Below are 23,338 nucleotides of genomic sequence, written 5' to 3' on the forward strand. Positions count from 1 at the left end.
TCTACAAACATCCATGCACGACATTATGAAACGGAGATGGGAGGGGGAATCCATGTCAACCTTCACTCACCCCCAAACCTCCGAAATAAGCAAAATTCACCATGTGGAAGACTGCTTACTTGCGAGGAAACGATGATCTCTTGCTTCCAGCAGCAGACATATGGACTTCAGGAGCTGAAATGCTGCCTGTGCTGCTTGAGGAGCTAAAATCAGCTTCACTTCCTGGGAAGGAAAAGGGAGGAATAAAAACATGATGGAAATTCTAACTCAGGGACTGATGTGCAGTTCTCAGGCACTACAGTGAATCACTGCCATCCTTTCTGGCCTCTCCCATTAGCAGTTTTGAAAATATGTTAAGGATAGATTCCTTGCAAACTTTTAACTCTTCCAAATGGATGGTTGGAGAAAGAGGGAAAATGAAACAGGACACAAAACTTAATCGGAAATAATAAAGATTGGATCTACAGTAGTATGAAAATTTGGTATTGACAAGGTACACTTTTCATCAGGTATATACCAAAAAGCAAAGTCAACTGGCTGTATAGTATTCATCTAATTGAATTTTAAAAAATAAAGAGGACCACTATGGTGTAGTGGTTACAGTGTTGGACTAGGATTGAGGAGACCCGAGTTCAGATCCCTGTTCAGCCATGAAACTCACCGGGTGACTCTGGGCCAGTCACTGATCTCTCAGCCCAACCTACCTCACAGGGTTGTTGTGGGGCTAAACCATGGGCTCCTTGGAGGAAGAGCGGGATATGCATGTTAAATTAAAATAAATGCTATACTGCTTTTCATGAAAACATTGACAGTATTATTTGTTACTGCTCAAAGCAAATAGAATTGGGGGGGGAGGGGCGGGTTGTAGGAGGGTTTAATGCTTCCTTCCCTCCGCAGTTTTCCTATGGAGAAATGGGCAATATGTAACAGACATATTTGAAAGTTGATTAATACATCTCTCTTTGATGATAAGTGTATGGGATGGTTTAAAAGGTGCAAAAAGGAATAACGAAAGACAAAAAGAGGAGCTTGGGTTGAAAAACAGATTGTAAATGCGTAATTGCTATTAACTAGCGATTGCCAGTCAGCTAGGGCTAGTGGATTATTGGCCGATTAGAAGTTTCTCAGCCAAGATGGTTGAAGAATAAATAAATAAATAGATATTCCCTGTAGCAGCAAGGGTTATCGCCCACCCCCAGCACACACCCATCTTCCTCATAAGGAATTAGAGCCTTTCACATCTGCACAAGATTTCTTCCATAACAGTCTGAAAACATATTTTAGAGTCAAAAGGGGAAACTGTCCAGAAAATTAGATGGGAAAAAGAGAAGTAAACAGACAAGCTGCAAGCCATGTTCTAGGTCAACCTTTTGCATATTTTAAAATCAACGACAGATTGTGTGAAGTGCTTATGGCACTGGTTTCGTATTTTTGTTGGCTCCATGTCCTCCTACCATAGTGAATGGAGCGAGATGTTGCTAGATTTTAAAGCAGTATTTTTCGTCTCATGACAAAGTATTTTCGTATCTAAATTCCCAAGAAATGTAATGGAGAGAAAGGAGGCTTATGCCCCGGTTAATGATCCACCACACTGTGAAATTACATTCTTGCATACAATCAACAATTAGTGTTCTGTGAAATTAAGCAGATTCGCTATAAGGAACTTACTGAAGAAGGATGTATTAAATTTACACCATTGTGCAGCTTCCTTACTTGCTAAGAGCACCAACAAACAAGAACATTTTAGCGATAATATAAAAGGTACTCAGAAGCAATTCCAAACAATTTCAAGCCAAGCATTTCTGCAGCTGGGCTGTATGCCCACAAGTTAATAAATAATCTTATCACCCCATTATTTTTCTTGTTTTTGTTCTAAGTGCTGAGCACTTGAAGTTCCATAAGTGAAGGGCTGGATACTTTATTTATTTATTATTTATTGTACATTTATATCCCACTCTTCCTCCAAGGAACCCAGAGCAGTGTACTTGGGAATGTTTATCCTCACAACCCTGTGAGGTAGGTTAGGCTGAGAGATATGTGACTGGCCCAGAGTCACCCAGTGAGTTTCATGGCTGAATAGGGATTTGAACTCGGGTCTCCCCAGTCCTAGACCAACACTCTAACCACTACACCACACTGGCTCTCCAATATCTCCAAGTCAGGCATAAAAGTCATGCATTTTTAGGTCGATGATCTAGCCAATATGTTTTACTGATTTCAGTGGGAAACTGATGCACAAACATATCTTTCTTCTACTGAACTTACTAGAAGTTCTCAGATGTAGCTGAACTTTGCCCTAAGGCAGAGATCCTCAACTTGGATCCCCGAATGTTACGGGACTACAACTCCCAGTCACTTTGGCCATTGTGGATGGTGTGGAAGGTAGTTGTAGTCCAACAACATCTAACCCCTGCTAACTGGGCAAAGAGGCACCTTTTACTGTGGTGATTATCTTTATTTAGCAGGGGGAGAGTAACTGGCCCTATCCACCCCCAGCACAGTACTTCCAGTGACTGTTGCTGGTGTCTATCTCATGTTTCATTTTAGAATGTGAGCCCTTTGGGGACAGGGAGCCATCTTATTTATTTGTTATTTCTCTGTGTAAACAGCCCTGAGCCATTTTTGGAAGGGCGGTATAGAAATCGAAATAATAATAACAACAATAACATCAACATCTGAGGACCCAAATTTGCGAACCTCTGCTCTAAGGAGTGCTAGAGAAGTGCCCACTGGTATCAGTATAGGGTGGTGATGGTGAAAAGAGAGCAGAAATTAACTCACACAGGCATAGTTTATACTGCTAAACAAATTCAGCTAATTTACTGAGACAGTCTACAAAGATTCTATATTCAGTGTAGCTGATGAGATTTCCTTGCTGGTCAGAAACCTCCCAGGATATTAACCTTCTGGGATATTAATTGACTCCCACGGTACTGTCAAAAGATAGTGCAAATGCGTCTTCCATTTAGATCATCCTATCATGGACAGTGCTTAGAGCACAATATAATAATTAATACTAATTTAACTATACCTAATCAGGAAAGAGATGCAAGATATTTGCATAATTATAACTACAAATAAATACGATTTTGGTGAAAGAACAAGGGCTCTATTCATATTCAGCCATATGCCAAGTTAGACGCTCTTTTAGGATGGCTGTAACTCCCACTTTGGCAACAAAAAGGTTTTCTAGTGTGTGGGTATTAATCAGGGTACAGGTTATTATGCTTCTGCAGCTGCCGATTCATTAAAAGAAGAGTACACAGTTCTTGTGTATTCTGTATATTTGTTTGGCTAGAACAAATAGCATGTTTTTGTTCATGAAGCTCTTTGGGATCAAACTGTCCTTTGCAGAGTTTTAGGTGACTGGAGGTTCCATACAGAGAAATATTCTAGAAGACAGAAAGCAGGCAATATATACCCTTTGGGGAACACCATCATAGTATGTCAGATTATATTTCCTTCCTTCCATAAAAGCAAGCAGCCTCCATCTCCCTGTCTTGACCAATTCCCTTTCTGCCCTCACTCTCCATGATGCTGTCCTCAGTGAGTTTTCTTCCTACCTAATTGCTCTTTCAGTGCGTCCATAGGGGGAATTATCTTCTTTCTCTTTCTCCACTGGGGTCTCTTGAGACCCTAACCTTGGCTCTCTCTCCCTAACCCTAAACAGCTTTCAATACCACTTAGACATCTGTTTACCCAGACCTTTCTCCCTTCATCCAGTCTCACATCTTCAAAGGTCCCTCTGATATTGTGACTCTGATACTTTATCATTGTCTCAAGCTCAGTATGTCCAGGACTGAATTTCTCATCTTTCTTCTCAAATCCCCCCTCTCCTCATCCACTCTCATCCACCCCACTGAACAGGCATAAAGCCTTTCCTTTGACTCTTCCTGCTTTGCCTCCTAAATTCAGTCCATGCTCAAATCATTCCGTTTTTCCACATTCCAAAAATATGGCCCTTCCTCTCTGTCTCTTCTGCAAAACTCTTGTCCCTGTCACTGGTTCTCTCTCGCCTTGACTACTGCAACCTTCTCCCATCAGGTCATCCGTTGACTCACCTCAGTCACCTCACCTCTTTCTAGTAACTCTGTTGCAAATTTATTTATCTATTTATTTATCTATCATATTTCTGTACCGCCTGATATATACACATCTCTAGGCGGAGCACAGATTAGAAAAGACAACAAATATAAAAGCAGTAGAAAACAGTTAAGATTCACAAAACAAATCAAGGTCGCAGACAAAACACAATAAATTATTTTTAGAAATTTAGTGAAAAGCCTGTAAGAACAGGTAATGTCTTGAGAGTCCTCCGGAGAGCAAAAGAGAAGGGGATGCTCTTGACAAAATTACCAAACTTAGTGACGGACACTGGGGAAGAGAGAATCAATGAGCTTCTCTTCATGCAGGGGCGGAGCTAAAATTGGGCGAAGGGATTCAAAGAACCCAAGCCATCCAGCTCCCCAGAGCCACCTGACTCACCCCTCCCTATTTTCTTCCTTCTCTCCCTCACTCGGAGAAAGAGAGGACAAAGAAAACACCCAGCCCATTGGGCTGGGAAATGAACTAATTCGGGCCATGTGGACCCTTCCGGGTGCTGGCCACACCCTCTGCATATGACATCACATGTAGGGGCTGTGGCTGGTTCGCTCAAGGGGCTGCCAGGGAAAGGGGTGAGCATGAGCCCCACCCTCTCCTTGAGCTACGTGCCTGCCTTGACAAGTAACATGCTTAGAACAGACACAGGGCTTCTTGGGGCCCATACAGCTTTTATTAAGTAACTCTACTTCCACCTAATGGTGCAGTGGACTTGAATAGCCAGAGGTTGCCAGTTCGAATCTGCACTGGTATGTTTCCCAGACGATGGGGAACACCTATATTGGGCAGCAGCGATATAGGAAGATGCTGAAAGGCACCATCTCATACTGCGCGGGAGATGGCAATGGCAAACCCCTCCTGTGTTCTACCAAAGAAAAACCACAGGGCTCGATGGCACACTGACTCGATGGCACACTTTATCTTTTACAGCTGTTCATGTTGCAGATCCAAAAGATGCATGTTGGAGGAGACCTGGTCTTGTGTACCAAGCATGACTTGTCCCCTTAGCTAAGCAGGGTCTGCCCTGGTTGCATATGAATGGGAGACTAGAAGTAGGAGCACTGGAGGATATTCCCCTCGGGATGGAGCCGCTCTGGGAAGAGCAGAAGGTTCCAAGTTCCCTCCCTGGCTTCTCCAAGATAGAGCTGAGAGAGATTCCTGCCTGCAAACTTGGAGAAGCCACTGCCCGTCTGTGTAGACAATTCTGAGCGAGGTGGATCAAGGATTTAACTCAGTATATGGCAGCTTCCTATGTTCCTATGATTTGCTCAATGCATCAAATGGCATCAAGCATTTCAATGAACATCTTGGTGTAATAATAGTTTTAATAATAGCTCTTGAGGCCCCATTCTGGGGTATTGTGGGGGGAAATATGGTCACTGCCAGCAGTGACCAACATGCTTTTTTGGTAGCAGCTGCTGAGAAAAGTTTGGATGCTCCTCTTGAATTTTCAAAAGGAGTTTTAAGATTATAAAATACCTTCAATGTTTGCCTGCGATAAGGTGAGAGCACCCATTTATTGTGAAAATTAGAACCTAAATGGGCCAAATAGGATGTGTCCCATTGGGCCCACTCAGGACACATAAGCACTGGTTTAAAGATAAATCTAAATTGGACCCAATGGGCATGATTTGATTCCATTTATCATTCATAACAAATTGCACATGCATCCCGATTGTGTAGCAAAACAAGAACAGAAAAACAAACAGCGTCAAGGTATTTGCAGAGAAAACCTGTACTGCCACTTGCTACTGGGGAAAAGCTGCAAATCTGGATCACTTTCCAACGCCAGGAGTTGTCATCAACTTGACGGCACACTTGACTTGACTTGACTTCTGAATATCCTAGCTGAGGCGCCATGGTTAAATATCTAAGTACCATGGCTGCTTGGCACCTTAGATCTGACAAAGAGCCAGCGTGGTGTAGTGGTGAGAGTGCTGGACTAGGACCGGGGAGACCCGAGTTCAAATCCCCATTCAGCCATGATACTAGTTGGGTGACTCCGGGCCAGTCACTGCTCTCTCAGCCTAACCTACTTCACAGGGTTGTTGTGAAAAAGAAACTCACGCTCTGGGCTCCTTGGAGGAAGAGTGGGATATAAATGTAAAATAATAATAATTATTAATAATAATAATAAACCTTGCCCTATCTGCATTGTAACTCTGTTCCAACTGCTAGGTCTACACATATTTCTGTTTCTTGATCACTGTGTAGTGTCACAAAGACAAAACACAGGAACATAGGAAGCTGCCGTATACTGAGTCAGACCACTGGTCCATCTTGCTCAGTATTGTCTACACAGACTGGCAGCAGCTTCTCCAAGGTTGCAGGCAGGAATCTCTCTCAGCCCTATCTTGGAGATCCTAGGGAAGGAACTTGGAACCTAGATGCTCTTCCCAGAGCAGCTCCATCCCCTGAGGGCAATATCTTACCATGCTCACACTTCTAGTCTCTCTTTCATATGCAACCAGGGCAGACCCTGCTTAGCTAAGGGGACAAGCCATGCTTGCTACCACAAGACCAGATCTCTTCTTTGGGATTGGCCATTACACATATGAATGCGAACCAGTAACTCTCCCACATCCAGGCACACTCACACAAGGGAATTTTTAGTTTTAGAAACATCTCAGAGCATCTGAAACTGCAGTAGTGGCTCCCTCAATATAGGGAGGCAATCCTTCAAGTAGACAGTAGCTTACACGATGTTGATATCACTGCTTACATTTCGGATGTGTATGTTAAATGTATTTACTTAAGCTTTTGGAACAGGGAAGAGTAGATCCCTGGGCAAAAACAAGAGTACTTCTCGTCTTTTGCAAAGAGATGTGTATTTTATGCCTTCCGTGGAGTTTAGTTTCATACTGGCGTATCCATGGAGACAGATCCTTTAATAACTCCTCGAGTTAGCAGGTCAAGTAAGCAAAACCTACACAGCGCCATAGCAACAGACTTGCGAGTAAAAGGGAGCCTATCAGAAAGTGAGCAGCATCTCTCTCGAGGGAATCTGCACAGCACATTAGCACGATGTGCAGGCTGGCTAACCAAAGGGGCAACATGCATTTTAAGGAGGTGCAAAAGGAAACAAAGAAGAACCAAACACACTATCAAAATCAAAAGTCATTTGTCTTGCAATATGTTAGGATCCAAGTCTGTAGGGGGTGTGTGTGTGTATGTATGTGTAAGTGTGTATGTGTATCTCACACATATACATATACCCATACACACACACACACGTGTGTGTGCAACTGGTGTTAGAGACAGCATTAAAAAAATACAGATCTTAGGAACATAGGAAGCTGCCTTATACAGAGTCAGACCAATTGTCCATCTAGCTCAGGACTGTCTCTGACTGGCAGCAGCTCTCTAAGGTTTCGGGCAGGTAACTCGGCCCTACCTGGAGATACTAGGGATTGAAACTGGCACCTTCTGCGTGCAAAGCAGATGCTCTATCATTGAACTATTGCCCCACTCCCCAAGGTGGCATACATGGTTGTTGTTGTTGTTGTTGTTACATTTTACATCCCACTCTTCCTCCAAGGAGCCCAGAGCGGTGTACTACATACTTAGCTTTCTCCTCACAACAACCCTGTGAAGTAGGTTAGGCTGAGAGAGAAGTGACTGGCCCAGAGTCACCCAGCAAGTATCATGGCTGAATGGGGATTTGAACTCAGGTCTCACCAGTCCTAGCACTCTAACCACTACACTCTAACCACTACACCACGCTGGCTCTCCCATCCAGGAACTGACCACACTAAGACCTGCTTAGCTTCAGCGACATGGCTGTATTGTGCACCCTTAAACCATGCTCTGGGACTCATTGTTCAAAGAAAATTAAGAGGAAAAGATAATCGGGGGAAAGCTCTTTGATGGGAAAAAGAACATCTCTGGATGTCTCCTTCTCATTTTAGGGCTGCTTCACTTTGGGGGCAAGCTGTGGATTTCAGGCCCTCTGTCCTTTAGTAAGGGTTTCCCTCAAACAAAGCGCATCTTTTCAAGTATTGCCATGTGTGTATCCCAAGGTCTGACTTCTGCTGAGGAAAGAGAAGATACCTTGTTGAGTATTACAAAGAGCTCCTGCTGGCAAGGAGCCCCAAGGCAGAAAGGAGACACTTGAAGGACTTGATCTGCATTGTGTCGCTGGTGACAACAAGGATAGCACCATGAATGTACATGTCAGAGTTTCAAAACTGCAGAGGAGCTTCCAGTCAAAATGTTGACAAGGGGAGAGAGAACAAAAGGAAGAGGCAGGAAAGAAGCGAGAGGCTGGCATGAGCAGGAAACAGAGAAAGGGGCACACTAGGAGGGGCAAAGGGAACAAGGAAAGGATGTGAGCAAACGCCATTGCATGCATTTGGGGATGGGTCTGTAACTCAGTGCTAGAGCATCTGCTTTGCATGCAGAAAATCCCAGGCTCAATGCTACCCGGTAGTGGCAAGAGGCACCTTTAAGCATAAATTAGTAGGTACTTACCTGCATTCTGGAAGCACCTATGAGCGGCTCTGAGCTGCGGCGTGCACTCCTTGTGGTGGGGATCCGGGGATCGGCTCCACCACTCACCTGAGACTTTTACACACAGCAGGCTTCACTGCAAGTTTCCTGGGAGGCTTCACCACGAACTCAAAGTTGTCCCCCAAAATCGACACAAATAGTGGATTTTTTTTTTTACCTTGGATATAAATCAGGCTACACTCTAATGCACAGTGAACCCCCCAAATTGTGTGTGAACTTTGTTTGGTTTTTTTACATTTTATATCCCGCTCTTCCTCCAAGGAGCCCAGAGCGGTGTACTACATAGTTAAGTTTCTCCTCACAACAACCCTGTGAAGTAGGCTAGGCTGAGAGAGAAGTGACTTGCCCAGAGTCACCCAGCTAGTATCATGGCTGAATGGAGATTTGAACTCGGGTCTCCCCGGTCCTAGTCCAGCACTCTCACCACTACACCACGCTGGCTCTTGAACTGCTCTCCAATAACTCGCAGGGACTTCAGGGTAAATCTGGCCAATATGTGAACGCACCCCCTCCATTCCAGAGGAGATATGAGTTAAAGGGTTTTAAAAGCCCCGTGTGAAAAACTTCTTGGCTTCCACGGAGCCGATCCCCTGCCACAGGGAGTGATGGGCGGCACTCTGCAGCTTGGAGCAGTTTGCAGGTGCAGCCGGAGTGGGGGTAAGCACCTTCTAGTTTATGCTTAAACACCCACCCCCTGCCGGTGCACACTACTGCTGCTACCACTATCCCCACCAGTGGCGGAAAGTAGGGATGGAACAAGATAGGTGGGAAACAAGCTGCAGGTGAACATAGGAAGCTGCCACATGCTGAGTCAGACCATTGGTCTATCTAGCTCACTATTGCCTTCACAGACTGGCAGCAGCTTCTCCAAGGCTGCAGGCAGGTGCAGCTCATTCGCATCCCTCTCACCTTCTTTTCGCCCCACATGACTGCCTGTTTCCCTCTCGCCCTGCCGCAGTGTTAGGCCCAGGCATGCAGCCCGTGTGTTGGGGATAATGCCGCAGTGGGGTGAAGAGAGAGGGAGACAGGCAGTGGGTGGGGCAAGAAGAAGGCGAGAGGAGTGTGAATGAGCTGTGTCCAAGGCTCCTTTTCCACCTTGCCATGTTGCATCCCCTACCAACTGCCACTGGCGACCATGAATATGTATATATCACTTTTCAACCAAAGTTCTCAAAGCTGTTTATACAGAGAAATGCACAATATATAAATAAGTGAGTTCCCTATCCCCCAAGGGCTCATGATCTTAAAAGAAACATAAGGTAGGCACTAGCAATACCCACTGGGAGACCAGCTGCGCTGGGGCTGGATAGGGCCAGTTGTTCTCCCCGCTGCTCAACAGAAGAGAATCGCCTCTTTAAAAGGAGCCTCTGGAGAAGATTCCTGCCTGAAACCTTGGAGAGTTGCTGCCAGTCAGGGCAAACTATATGGCGCTAGATGGACCCATGTTCTGACTCGGTATAAGACCGCTTCCTATGTTGGCTTTGAATCCACTGGGAATGGAGGCTGAGGGGTTAAGCCAAAAGGCTTCACTGAAAAGTTGGGTTCCAAAGAGGCATTTCAAGGACGGTAATGAATGGGCACTCTGCAAGAGAGCATTCCAGGCATCAGAGGCAAAGGGAGAGTGGTCCCCATTAGTCATTATCATAATACTTTATACTCATATACTTATTTTTATCCCTGAAGTTTTACAGAGACCCCTGCTAACTGAGCAAAGAGGGACCTTTAAAAAGTGGCGATTCTCTTTATTGAGCAGGGGGAGAGCAACCGGCCCTACCCAGCCCCAACACAGCATCCCTCCAGTGGTGGCTATTGGTGTTTGCCTTATATTGTGAGCCCTTTGGGGACAGGGAGCCATCTTTATTTACAGTATTTTTCTTTCTCTATGTAAACCACTTTGGGCACTTTTGTTGAACAGTGGCATATAAATATCCATAGTAGTAGTGGTGGTGGTATTTTATGGATATTTTAATCTGGGTTTTGTATGTTTTAATTGTTAAATTCTTGGTTTGTTTTGTTCTTGGTTTGTTTTATGTGGTAAACCACCTAGAGCCTTCGGTACTGGGCAGTTAGTTAGTTAGTTTATTTAATGTATTAAATAAGTAAGTAAGTAGGTAGTAGTCTGTAAACCGCTTTGGGAACTTTCGTTGAAACACGGTATATAAATATCAGTTGTTGTTATATGTATACTTTAAAAGGTAGTGTGCCCTTGAGTTGGTGTCGACGACTCCTGGCAACCACAGAGCCCTGGGGTTTTTCTTTGGTAGAATACAGGAGGGGTTTACCATTGCCATCTCCCACGCAGTATGAGATGATGCCTTTCAGCACCTTCTTATATTGCTGCTGCCCGATATAGGTGCTTCTCATAGTCTAGGAAACATACCTGCGGGGATTCGAACCAGCAGCCTCATGCTTGCTAGGTAAGTCATTTCCTGCTGCGCCATTAGGTGGCTTTCATATGTATACTTTACATATAAGTTGTTATAGGTATACTTGAATACTTAGCATTTGTAATGCACAACATTAGAACCGAGTTTTGAGCATGCAAAGAGCTTCACGTGTCTTATTTTCTGGTCATCCTTGCTCCACCCTTATCATTCCCATCCAGCTTGCAGAGCTCATGACAGCATGCCGTTTTGAACTGGGAACCTTCTAATCTGTAGCTCAGTCTTTTAGCCACCAGGCTAATGATCATTCGATAGACAAGAGGCTCTGTCTTGGATGGCTCAGGGTGGTACAGTACAGTAGGCAGGCCAAAGGTCACAGGAAGTGCTCATCCAGTTACATTTACTTCCTAAATGGCTTCCCTTCGTGTGCATGAGAGAAATCATAAAGGTCGCAATCAAGGAGAACCAACACCAGAAGCACACATGCTTAGCTGAAAGGAGCACGACATCAAAAGGCCAGCAGCTGACACACTGCTATGCAACCCTCTGGGACATATTTTCGGGTGGCACAAAGGGCTTGCTGGGGAAGGGGAGGCTTCAAAAACTGCTGCTTCCCAGCCATACCAGTGCAGTCCGTTGGGAAGTTCTGTTAGTCTGCTCTCTCGCTGCATCTTTGCTTGGTATCTCAGACACGATGTCCATGAGATGGGGAAAGGGGAACTGGTTTATATGTGGAGAGCAGTCCTGTATTGTAGAGACTTCTGGTGACCCGGTTGCTCTGCACACAGAAACGTCATGGTGGGGCAAGGCCATGGAAGGCTTTGGAGGTAAAGAGAAGCAGCTTCTGCTGGATGCAGAAGGGAGATGGAAAGCCAGCAGTGAACCAATGTTTCACCAACAGTAGCTGGCCCAATAAGAGAAAGTATTCAGCAGCTTTGTTCACCCAGGCTTTTAATGAGATATTGTTTTAATTGTGTTTTTAATAGTTTTAACATTTTAAATTTTAACTGTTGTAAGGTTTTAATCTTTTTATCTGTTGTTTTTATTGTCTTGTAAACCGCCCAGAGACTTGCGTTTTGGGCGGTATATAAATGTGTTAAATAAATAAATAAAGCAAGCAAGCAAGCAAGCAAGCCGAAACACATGACCTACCTGCAACGCTGAATGTGTCACTGGCCCCAATGTGGTTCAATTTTCTTTGGTAAACAGGAGACAGATCAAGCCCTCTGTGGATCTGGACCCATGGCAGTGGGTAGGGGACCTTAACCCTTCCCTCCACCAAAGTCTCCATCCAGAATGTCTGCCCCACCTGTTGCGGCTGCCATTGGTCAAGAAGGGGGAAGCTCTCATGGGGGCCCCTTAAGAGTGTGTTCCTCTTGGAAAATAGCAGCTGTGTGGGGATCCTGATCGGGACATGGCAGAGGTGAGATCAAAGCCCTATACACCCACGACCACAGACCTGATGCACACACAGCTCTCGGGGATGTATTTCTGAAGTCAAAAGGTGCTTTTGGAGGGAGTAGCGAAAATTGCTACCCCTTCCTCCTCCGCACTCTTGCCTGCGCAGCAGTTGAGCTCCATTGCAAAGTCTTCCAGGGTTGCAGCTCCTCCTGTGCTAGGATGGATATTCTTGGATGTGTCGGCCACCAAAAAGTGACCCTTCCTCCATGCGCATGCAAAAGCATTTCTCACACACAACTCTTACTTGGATGTAGGCCAAGGTTTGTTGTAAAATCAACAGTTATTAGCAATAACTGGTATGAGCATCAACCAACTTTCCCTCACCCCCACAGAACCCCCACAAAACCACGGAGAAGCCGCTGCCAGTCTGTGAAGACAATACTGAACTAGATAAACCAATGGTCTGACTCAGTATATGGCAGCTTCCTATGTTCCTAACCAAAAATAGAGACAGCATTATCCTATTAGATATCACATAGTGGGGAAAATGCTGTCTTGATTTCCAACTTTACAGTGAAAGCAGATGGTCCTTTAAAATCTAACCTCTGATAGAAGTGGACTAAGCAGCAAAGGGCATTTCAACCCCATGGGCCAATGCAAAACAATTGTCTAAAACCTACTCAGCAATACCCATAACAAAGGCACTATTCACTTTCACAGATGCTGTCATTGTGTCCGAACGGTGCACACATTATTCCCCCCACCTCACAATCTGCTGATCCTTGAAACAAACTGTGAATCAAGTCACAATCCAAGCACAAAATTATAAATGCCATTTCATAACACTCTTTGCAAGGAGTGTGCTTCCTCTGAGAATAGAATGCCATGCTTCTGAATCAAGATGAAGTCTTAAGAGCCTGCTTGAGATCCTACATATCACAACTTTTCCTTGGAACATCCCACCTGTGGTTCCTAAATCATGTGAAGGTTAATGCAAAGAAGTGGGTTGTGGGAAGGAGTCTAGATATTCCACCCCCTCCTTTCAGTGCCATGGAGCTGTGGTGAGCTGGCCATATAGCACCAGGAAGCTGTCTCTCTTCTCTAGGTACTGGTGCATCTGGGTGTACCATCCTTCACCAAGCCCCCAATACAGCATCAGCATTTGGCTCCTCCAATCCCAGAACTCCCTCTTGGCCTGACCATGCCATCTGCTCATGACGTAACTTGCTTATGTAATAGCATGCAATTGGCATCCAAATATGCCAATTTTTCTCCTCCCTTCTATCTATTGTATCAGTGTCTTAGATTCTAAGCTGTTATCCCACTTCTAAACCATACTGAGAGCTTTGGCAGAAAGGCAACATATAAATGTAGTTGGTGAGTAAGTAAGTGAAGTGTTGAATCTATTTATTCACATAATTATGCTTTCTGCTGAAATTAAAATTAGTACTTAATGGTTAGTGAGATCAACAGAAGCTAGTCAACACCCACAGAATAAAAATTATGAGCAAAGCCAACGTAAATAAGTATAACGGTGGGAAAAGTCAAATTATATATTGATTCCTTGGTCACCATCATGCATTTCAAAATACAGAGAAAGGAACATTTTATTCTAGTAGTAAATCATCCCCAGGTGTTGTGAAACAACAGAACAATGACAAAAACAAAAAGCAGACTCTACCAAGCAGCACAGGAATTTGCATTGCATTCCAGCTGCCCAAGCACATCCTGATTATACATATTAAATTGAGGCCTCAAATGCTCCTTTACCTTTTATTATTCAGCCTCCAATATTTTTTTTAAGTAACACTGTGGTTCATTTATTTTTTATTCTTTATAGGCTTAGACTCTTGTTGCAAGAAGGTTTTTTTTTTTAAAAAAATGCACCATTAAAAACAAAGATTGCATCTAAAAATGCAAAAATCGAGCAAACCATATATTTTGGTAAATGCAGACAATGTCTGCTAAACTAAAACTGGATGCTGTATTTTGGAAAAACATACAATAGATTTTTTTTAAAGTCAGCATCTACAAGTGCCAAGATCTAAAGTGATCTTACCAGGCTTTATGAGGCTCCCCTTTGTTTCCTTCTTATATCGAGCTGACTGTTGAGTTCCGTCCCCCATTGTTCCTGAATTAAATTTCTTCCTTGTGTAGTCTCCATCACTGGCTGTACAAAAACTCACTGGACTATTTCCAGCATCAGGAGGAGTCTTGACTGGAGATACCGACTGGCTACTGGGGCAACCTGTGTCATCTGAAAACAGGAGATAAATATGCCACAAGAAAGATTACTTGTTGGATAAAACAGGTGGCAGAGAATCAGGGTTTGGCTCTCTCTCCCTCTCTCTCTCTCTTTTCTATTGCACTGTGCAGTCAGTGATTTCCAATGAAGCATAATGTCTGTGTGCTGGTAGATAGATAAGGCTCTCATCAGCAGGGCAGTTCTGCATTTAAAACATGGGGAGCATAATTTTGGAGTGGCAGCTGGGTATTTGGATGTACAAGGACTGTAAAAACTGCTGCTGCACTGTGAAGATCTAAAATCAAAGGAGACAAGTAATTAAGATCAATCTCCCTTTAATTAGCACAGCAGGGGCAGACCATGCACTGACACAAAGTGCCGGTCAGAGTAGACTCTGAACTACCTGCACTAAGTGCGTGGGGAGTTGCATGGGTGCAGACAACTGCATTCTCATCGGGTGCATGCACCACCTCCTAATGGTATTGGGGTGGGTGGCTCGTCCGAACTGACCCTAACACACAAACTACAGGCGTGTAGTATTTAATTTGCAGGTTGGGAGCGATTCAAATAGACGGATGCAATTAGGAGGTAGTGTACTGTACTGGGGACGGGGATGCCCACACTCCTCCCACATGTGTTTAGGAAAGGCTAGCCACCTAAAGGCGCAGAAGGGAAATGACTTGATTATCAAGCCGGAGGTTGCCGGTTCGAATCCCCGCCGCTATGTTTCACAGACTATGGGAAACCCCTATATCAAGCAGCAGTGATATAGGAAGGTACTGAAAGGCATCATCTCATACTGCGCGGGAGGAGGCAATGGTAAACCCCTACCAAAGGAAAAACACAGGGCTCTGTGGGCACCAGGAATCGAAACCGATTCGACGACACACTTTACTTTACCTTTAGTGGACACATAATCCAAACCACCTCAAAATTTCTGCTGTACAACAGGACAGGCAGACAGTAGGTTGGAATCTACTGGCAGATCTCTGGGTGGTCTGCAAAGCATCTTCAAGAGTTTCTGATTCCCAACTATAGCCACAACATCCCACCCACCCCATCCCTGCCCCAAGTTAGGCTGCTGAAATGAAGAAATTTTGGGGTGGAATGAAGGAGTGAAATTTGGTATGAAAGGACTGTAGAGCTCAGTTCTGGTACGGAAAACAAAAGCCTGAGCTGAGCATATGTGGAGAGACAACCTGTTCTGAAGCAGAGGTGGAAACAGAAAGCAAGCCATCTCTGGCAGGTTCTGGTCAGGGAGTCCCATCACCTCTGCTTTAGTTATACCCACCCTATAAATAAAACCCTCACCCCTATTTAAAGAAGCTTATATACAAGGTACCTCTCAGAGTACACAACAGCTGACAATCTAATAGAGTGCACGCGTCAACAGGCTCTATGGGGACATGAGCAGGGGCCATGCGCAACACTTCCCACTTCTCTGCGCGCATTGTTGCATCAGCAGGTGAAACTTCCCAGTTCTGCCCATGCTCCAGAACCTCTCTGCGAGAGAAGAAACACACCGCTGAGGGCCAGCCACTTGTTTCTCCTCTTACTGAGTGCTTCTAGCAGGGATTATCAACGTTGGGTCCCCAGAAGTTATTGGACTTCAACTCCCATATTCCCCAGCCCCAGTGACCTTTGGCTGGGAATTATGGGAGCTGAAGTCCAATAACATCTGAGGACCCAACATTGAGAATCCCTGTTCTAGAGTGCAGACAGAGCTGGGAAGTTTGGCCTGCTGGCACAAGAGTGTGCCTGGAGGCCTAGGGGTGGAGTTGTCTGTGGGCCCCTGCTGTCTCCCTGAAGAGCCTCCAAATGCAAACACACACTTAGCTACTTAGGACGTCAGCCACAGTCTCCCATCACCATTGAGCAAATGCGGCCTATTCCCACACGCTTATGAGAAACATAATTATATATATTAGCTTTTAGACTATTCAAAATGCTTCACACAGTGCGTTATTTTGTGGCAACCATCACAAGTCTCTTAGCAACTGAACTATGCTGGCTGTCTCCCTTAGAATTAAGGGAGGTGACAAACGAACCTGAGTCTGGGATCTTTCCTTTTGAGAATTTAAGCATTTGAGCCTTGTAAAGTGTGATCACTCAGGTTGGCGCTCCTGCCCCATGCCGTGCCAGTTCTCCACCTCCGACCCTATCTGCTCACATCCACCACTGGTCTGGACCTTTGGGAGCTTCACATAACAAGAACCCTGCTCTCGGCTAGGGGGTGGTGCAGTATATGCATTATAGCTCAGTGGAAGAACACCTGCTTTGCATGCAAAAGGTCTCAGGTTGAATCCCTGGAAGCATCTCCAGGTAGGGTTGAGAGACTCTTGCCTGAAACCTTGGAGAGTTGCTGCCAGTCAGTGTAGACCCTACTGAGCTAGATAGCCCAAGGATCTGACTCGTTATAAGGCAGCTTCCTATGTTTCCATGACAGAGTGGTCCTTTTCCCAACCCCAAACAGAAATGACCCAATTGCTTCAGGGAGGGCCACTCAACATGCTCAAGAGTGCCAGCAGCCAGCTCTTCTTCTGGATGTTCTCTCAGAAATAGGAAGTACAGAATCCACAACAGAATTACACATATAAGTAAAATGTCTGCATCCGTCTCAAACGCTACCCTCAGTTCCTCACTCTTCCATTTTAACTGAAATTAGCTGAAAGCAGCCTGCGTTCATGGACACCAGACTGCTTATCATGGGAACAAAGTGAACTTGGCACTGACAACCGTCCCTCCTCTTGGCTCGTCGCTGATGACCTTTAGACAGACCAATAACTAAGCCAGGCTTTTGAATTCAGCTGCAGACAATGAGGGGTTCTGTTGCATGCACGCCTCTTGCCTAGGACACTTCTGTTATTTTTAACAAGCCGTACACCTAACACTGGCGTAAACCTCTCCCCGCAGCAGTCACCTGGAAAATGTACATCTGTACAGTTGCGATACCCAACGTGCTGCCAGAGACATTTTTTCCATGCATGTCAGTATCAGATGTACATTTGAATGCTCCATCTCCTGCAGGATCAAAATTTCCGCCATCACCCAAAAGAGCAGCTGCACATCTAAGAACATTGTCCATCACTCGAGGCAAGCTAGGCTTATGGCAGAGGTCACCTCTTTATCCGTGAGATTAAGATTTGTTGGAAATGGGGGACATTGGGGGTATTTTAAGTCAGGGCATCTCATTTTCCTCTCTAGAATAATTGTAATATTCTCTTTTGCACATGTACATGCAGAGGTCAGGTTCCAAAGAAGTGGGGAGTGTGTTCCATGAAGCCAGAAGGGTTGCAGACTCTATTTTGCTGAACGGCCACTCTCAATCCACATAACAAGCTGCTTCTGAAACTGAGGCAGCATTTCAAAAGCACTTTGTGACATAGCACCAGAGATCAGCTGTTCAAAGAAATAGAAGCCAAGCATTCCACTGGGCTAGCACAAGTTCCTTGCATCGGTCCCAGCAGCTCTTTGGATCCCTGCCACAGTACATAACACTGAAGTCACTAGACATGGGTCTTTCTTGAACCAGAGCAATCTGGATCCAAGTCCCTGCCCAGTCATGAATGTACTGTATGGTCTTCCAAAGTCACTCTCTCACACAGCTTGATCTTATGCATGTTCACTCAGAAGAAAATCTGACTCAGTTCCCCAGTGAATGTTCACAGAACTGCAGCCTCAGCCTTGATTCACTCTGAAAAGCAGGGATTGTAATTATCATGATCTACCTCACTGAGTTACATGAGGAATCAGATAAAAATCACACAGTACACTGTGCTAGATTAGTAAACAATAATTATTAGTACACTAAAAAATACAGAACAGGGAGAACAGCAGAATGTTTTTGCTTTATTGTAATAGCAAATGCATGCAACACAAACTCCAGTGAATTTGTTACCATAGATGCATATAGGTGTCTCTGTCTTTGACAAAAGCAAAAAACAAAAAGTGTCTATGTGTGTACACAGACACACAGATACAGACACACACACTGTATATATTACTGCACAGTAGGAAGGAAGGAAAGGAAAGGAAAGAACCAGTGAGATCTGTTCAGAGTTTGATCTTATTTAACAACATTTCTTCCTGTTCAGCAAACCTGTCAACAAATGAACAGAAGAACACAACAGCAAAACTGGTAAATAATTTATTTATCTAGCATTTATGTAGCAACTTTTGAGTGTTCCAAGAGCTTTACATGCATGGTTTTTTGTAAGCCGTTTTCAACATTTTCAAGAGAAAAGCAGGATACAAATGAACACTAATCCTACAATCCTTACCACAGCCCTGTAAGGTAAGGTAGGACACTATTCAGTACTTCCCAGACTGCAGATGGAGGAGGGCACTGAGTCTGAGAGATAGTAGCTAGCTTAAGGCTATCATCACAAGATGAGATTCAATCCACTGACCTCTAGGAACATTACAGTGCACCAGCTTCAAATCAGGAAGAGAAATCTCCATCTGTAGCTTCACAAGGAAACCAGGTACAAAATAAGGTGATTCTTGCCCCCCAATGCAAGCTCACCATCATTTGCCCAGAGGTCCCTGAAAGAACTGTCTACAACTAGCATGTATGTTTCCTGGTGACCTCCACAGCCCTGTCACAATCTGTTCTTTGTGTCAAGAGTTACTGCCCAATAAATCACGGGGAGCAGTTGGCTAGCTCAGATGCTGACATTTGGGAGATGCTTGAAGACATCATCCTTGCCCACACTGCCAGTTTAGCAATTCTGCGGCAAGATCCAGAAGCCTGTCAGGATTCCTTAGCAAAAACTGTTGATCAGACTGGAGAGCGACCAATCCATAAATGCTTCCACAACATATATAATAAGGAATTACCAGATTGCGAAGTCTCAGCCTTACTCACGAGTGGAACGCAGAGAAAGTTTCCACGCTGTCTGTTGGTACCCGAAGGTAACATTTCCCTCTGTGAGAAAAACTGCCCAAAGTTGCAGATGCAGTTCCACCGAAAAAATGGGAAGGAAGGGAAGGAAGGACTCGGTGGGGGCAGAAAACCATGAGCTCAGTACCAGCAGTTCTTCCTCCCCCTCTTGATCATAGCAAATGAAAAAGATCCATTCTGTCAACTTTCTGCTTTCCTGACTTGGCAAGACTAACCTCGGAATGGCACAAAATGTTATGCTACGCCCCTTTTCACAAGGCAGCCTGTTACAACACAGTTAGGCATCAGCTTTAACTTGGCTGACAGCTCCAGTAGGATGCATCTAAGTTAACCTCTTAACAGAACAAGCACTTCAAAATCCTCCATTGCCCAGAAATCAAGAATGTGCTGTATTCTTCCCCAAACCATGACAAATAATGTTATGTATGCTGAAGCCAAGATTGCAAGTCAACAGCAAAGATGGCCCAGTGCCTGGAAGGTAGAGATATAGTAATAAAGCTCAAAGCTCATGAAGGATTCAGTAGATGAGGCCTTCTTAAGGCCTGGTGATGAGGCAACATGCTGCCGTATTATATGCTTTGCTATATGCCCAAATGCTTTGCTAGACGCCCTCAAAGAGTAAGTTATGAAGGTGCATGACATTTGTATTAGGTTGATTGCAAGTGAGTGATTATTTATATAGCAGTCTTAATGGGCAAAGTACTCTGATTAAATAGATAATTACAGCCGTCCCTTCCGTCCTCACAAATGCCCACAGTTGGCAAAACCGGGGTAACTAAGAAGCTTTTGTAATTTTAAATATTGTAATCTGTTTTCGTTTTAAGCAGCCTTTTGGAGTTTTAATTGATTTTAATGTTTTATTTATTTGTATTGTTGTTTTATAATTGTGAACCGCCCTGAGACTTTGGTTTGGGGCGGTATATAAATTTAATAAAATAAAATAAAATAAAATAAAAAATAAAAAAGTCTATGGGTATCGGGGTTAGGGGGACCACAGCCCCTCGCTCTCCTCCGTTTCCCCTCCCTCCCCAGCCCTCCACCCACTCCACCTCACTCTCCACCAGCCCCGCATGAAGAAGAGCCATGGGGTCACAGGGGAAGCGGTGGTGAGAGGAAGGAGAAATGCATCTGCCCTAGCTCCAGAGTGCGTGGTGGGGAAGAAAGGAAGAGCGGCAGCAGGAACAACAAGCGGGGAAGAACGCTGCTGCCTCGGCATGCGCTGGTGGGGGAGAAACTTGGTAGCAGGGGGGGGAAACTTAGCACAGGGAAGACTCTCTCCCCCTCTCTCTCTCGTCTCGCCTCTGCTTCTCGGCGTGGTGGGGAGAGCCTCAGTGCAGGGGAGATTCTCTCCCCTTCCCTCCTCTCTCTCTCTCCTCTCTCTCACACACATATGCTCAAATCATGGTAGGCAAGACAGTCTACAAAAACCCAGTCACATATACCGAAAACCGTGTTGGGCAAAGCCGCGGTTGGCAAGGGATGACTGGGTTACCAGGGGCATAGTTATAAGTGAACAAGAGAGGATAAAAGGGTTTGGAGGCTGTTGTGGACTGGATGGGGGCAAACAAGCCAAAACTTAATCCAGAGAAGACAGAAGTGCTCTGGGTTGGTAAAACTGATCATCCAGTAGTGAGGTAAATCTGGTCTTGGATGGGGTCACACTCCCTCTGAAAGACAAAGTACGCAGCTTGGGGGGTGTTCCTGGACCCAACACTGTCCTTGGAGGCTCAGGTGGCAGCGGTGTGCAGAGGTGCTTTTTACCAGCTATGGCTGGTACAGCAGTTGCAACTCTGCTTGGAGAAGTCGAACCTGACCTCAGTCACTCATGCTTTGCTAACATCCGGATTGGACTACTGCAATGCGCTCTACGTGGGGCTGCCCTTGAAGATGGTTCAGAAGCTTAAACTGGTCTGCAAGGAATGCTGCTGCAAGGATGCTCATAGGAGCAAGTCACTTCATGATTGTCACACCCATCCTGCAGCAGCTTCATTGGTTACAGGTCTGCTTGGGGCTAGATTCAAAGTGCTGGTCTTGACCTTTAAAGCTCTACATGGCTTGGGGCCAGGGTACCTGTCGGACCGCATTCACTCATATGAACCTGCCAGGGCCCTCCACTCAGCATCTCAGGCCCTGCTAATGGCCCCGCCTCTAACAGAGACCTGGTTGGCAGGGCCTTTTCAGTTGTGGCCCCTTGGCTTTGGAACACCTTCCCCAAAGAGCTTTGCCATGTTCCCTCCCTCTGTTTTTTTAAAAAACAACTAAAACCACATCTTTTAAAAGAGGCTTTTAAATGTTTTATCTCCTGCTTATATCTGGTAGGTTTTTTTTAATTCTCATTTTAAAGCTAACCTTTTAAATTAACCTTTTAATTTAAAACTTTTAAAATTTGTAATTTTAAATGTGGTTTTAGTTTGGTTTTTTAACTTGTTTAATGTTATTAATCTTTTACTTTACATTGCATTTGTGTTGTTGATGTTGTGAACCACCCTGAGCAGTAGTGTACTGGAGGGGCAGGATATACATATTTTAAATAAATAAAAGTTCCTGGACTCTTAAGGGAGGGGGGCCCACCAGCTGAGGGACAGCCTGATCTTTCATCTCTCCCTCACACCTCTCTGAAGAAGAAACAGGAGCCTCACGTTTGTCTCAGGGCCCACTCCAACCTTGCTACACCCCTGAATTTACCAGTATTCCCATTTTACAAATAACCTACTGTATTCATGGCTGAACAGAACCTATATGGCTGAAATGGGGCTTCATCAGAGATCTACCAAGTCCAAATCCACCATCCTAGTCCAGATCTGATGTATAGGGCTGTGCACTGAATCAGAACAATTTTATCTGCTTTGATACAACAACATTTCCCCAGCACATAGCAGTATTTTGTATTGTATCCTTTTCAATGCAAGACGGCTAATATTGGCACCACCCAATATATTCTGAATTGTATTAGGCTGTATCAATCTCTATCTGATATTCTGATGGTTGTTTACATGTTTTTCTAAGGACATTTTGCATTGTGTGTGCATAAAAGAAATGAGCTGAAGCAGAGGCAGATCGGGGGATAAATTATGAAGAACTGTTCTTTGATAGCTCACCATGCTGATTGATATACAAAGCACATGAAGACAGAAGCAAAGGCCAACCTGCTTGGTTTACGAAGCAGGTGCATGGATACAAGGACAATCACTTAGTAGAAGGACTCGTGCTACACTAAATCATTAAGCATGAGGGGGTCCTACAATCCTCAGGATCATGTTTCCAGGATGCACAGTGGTTACAGAGGGAGGGAAAAATTACCCATTCTCTCCATGCACACATGGAAGCATTTCTCACCACCCACCACTGTTTGGATTTCTGTTTGATTTCTGTTATTAGCCTACTTTCCAGGGTCACCCGGCATTCTGTGTGTGCGTCCATGTGTCCCCCCGTCATCAACTTTGCAATGCCTGGACCAATATGAACCAAATCAGGTACAGTTATAGGGACACCTCAACAGCGTAGTTTGTGATGTCATCCATCCCGATCCAAAATTGCAGATGCGTACACTTTTGAGGCGCAAGTGGGCTAACTCGTGAACCGCTTAACTGATTTGAACCAAATTTGCTACAGCTGTAGGGACACATAGGGATTCCCAAATGGCCTAGTGTGTGATGATGTCATCCACTCCAATTCAAGATGGCGGCCGCATGAACATCTGAGGCACAAACAGGCTAATTTGTGGGCTGCCACCCCATTTGAACCAAATTGGGTACAGTTGCAGTGAGTGACACAGAGGGACACCTCAATGGCATA

General features: G+C 44.8%; 1 protein-coding gene across 6 annotated transcripts in view; it reads right to left on the reverse strand.

Annotated features, from left to right (window-relative positions):
* Positions 1-23,338, reverse strand: part of SYBU (syntabulin) — a 53,271-nt gene that overhangs the window by 12,870 nt on the left and 17,063 nt on the right. For 3 of the 6 annotated variants that reach the window (XM_053313478.1, XM_053313482.1, XM_053313479.1), the window contains exons 3-4: positions 14,455-14,652; positions 120-222 (exon numbers count right to left, since the gene is read on the reverse strand). In XM_053313478.1, coding sequence (XP_053169453.1) covers positions 120-222; positions 14,455-14,652 — 301 coding nt within the window. Of the gene's footprint in view, positions 1-119; positions 223-14,454; positions 14,653-19,479; positions 19,743-23,338 lie in introns of those variants that run through there. The other 3 variants (XM_053313481.1, XM_053313483.1, XM_053313480.1) reach the window with 2 other exon arrangements.

This window comes from Hemicordylus capensis, chromosome 4, assembly GCF_027244095.1.
Source record: "Hemicordylus capensis ecotype Gifberg chromosome 4, rHemCap1.1.pri, whole genome shotgun sequence".
Lineage (NCBI taxonomy): Eukaryota > Metazoa > Chordata > Lepidosauria > Squamata > Cordylidae > Hemicordylus > Hemicordylus capensis.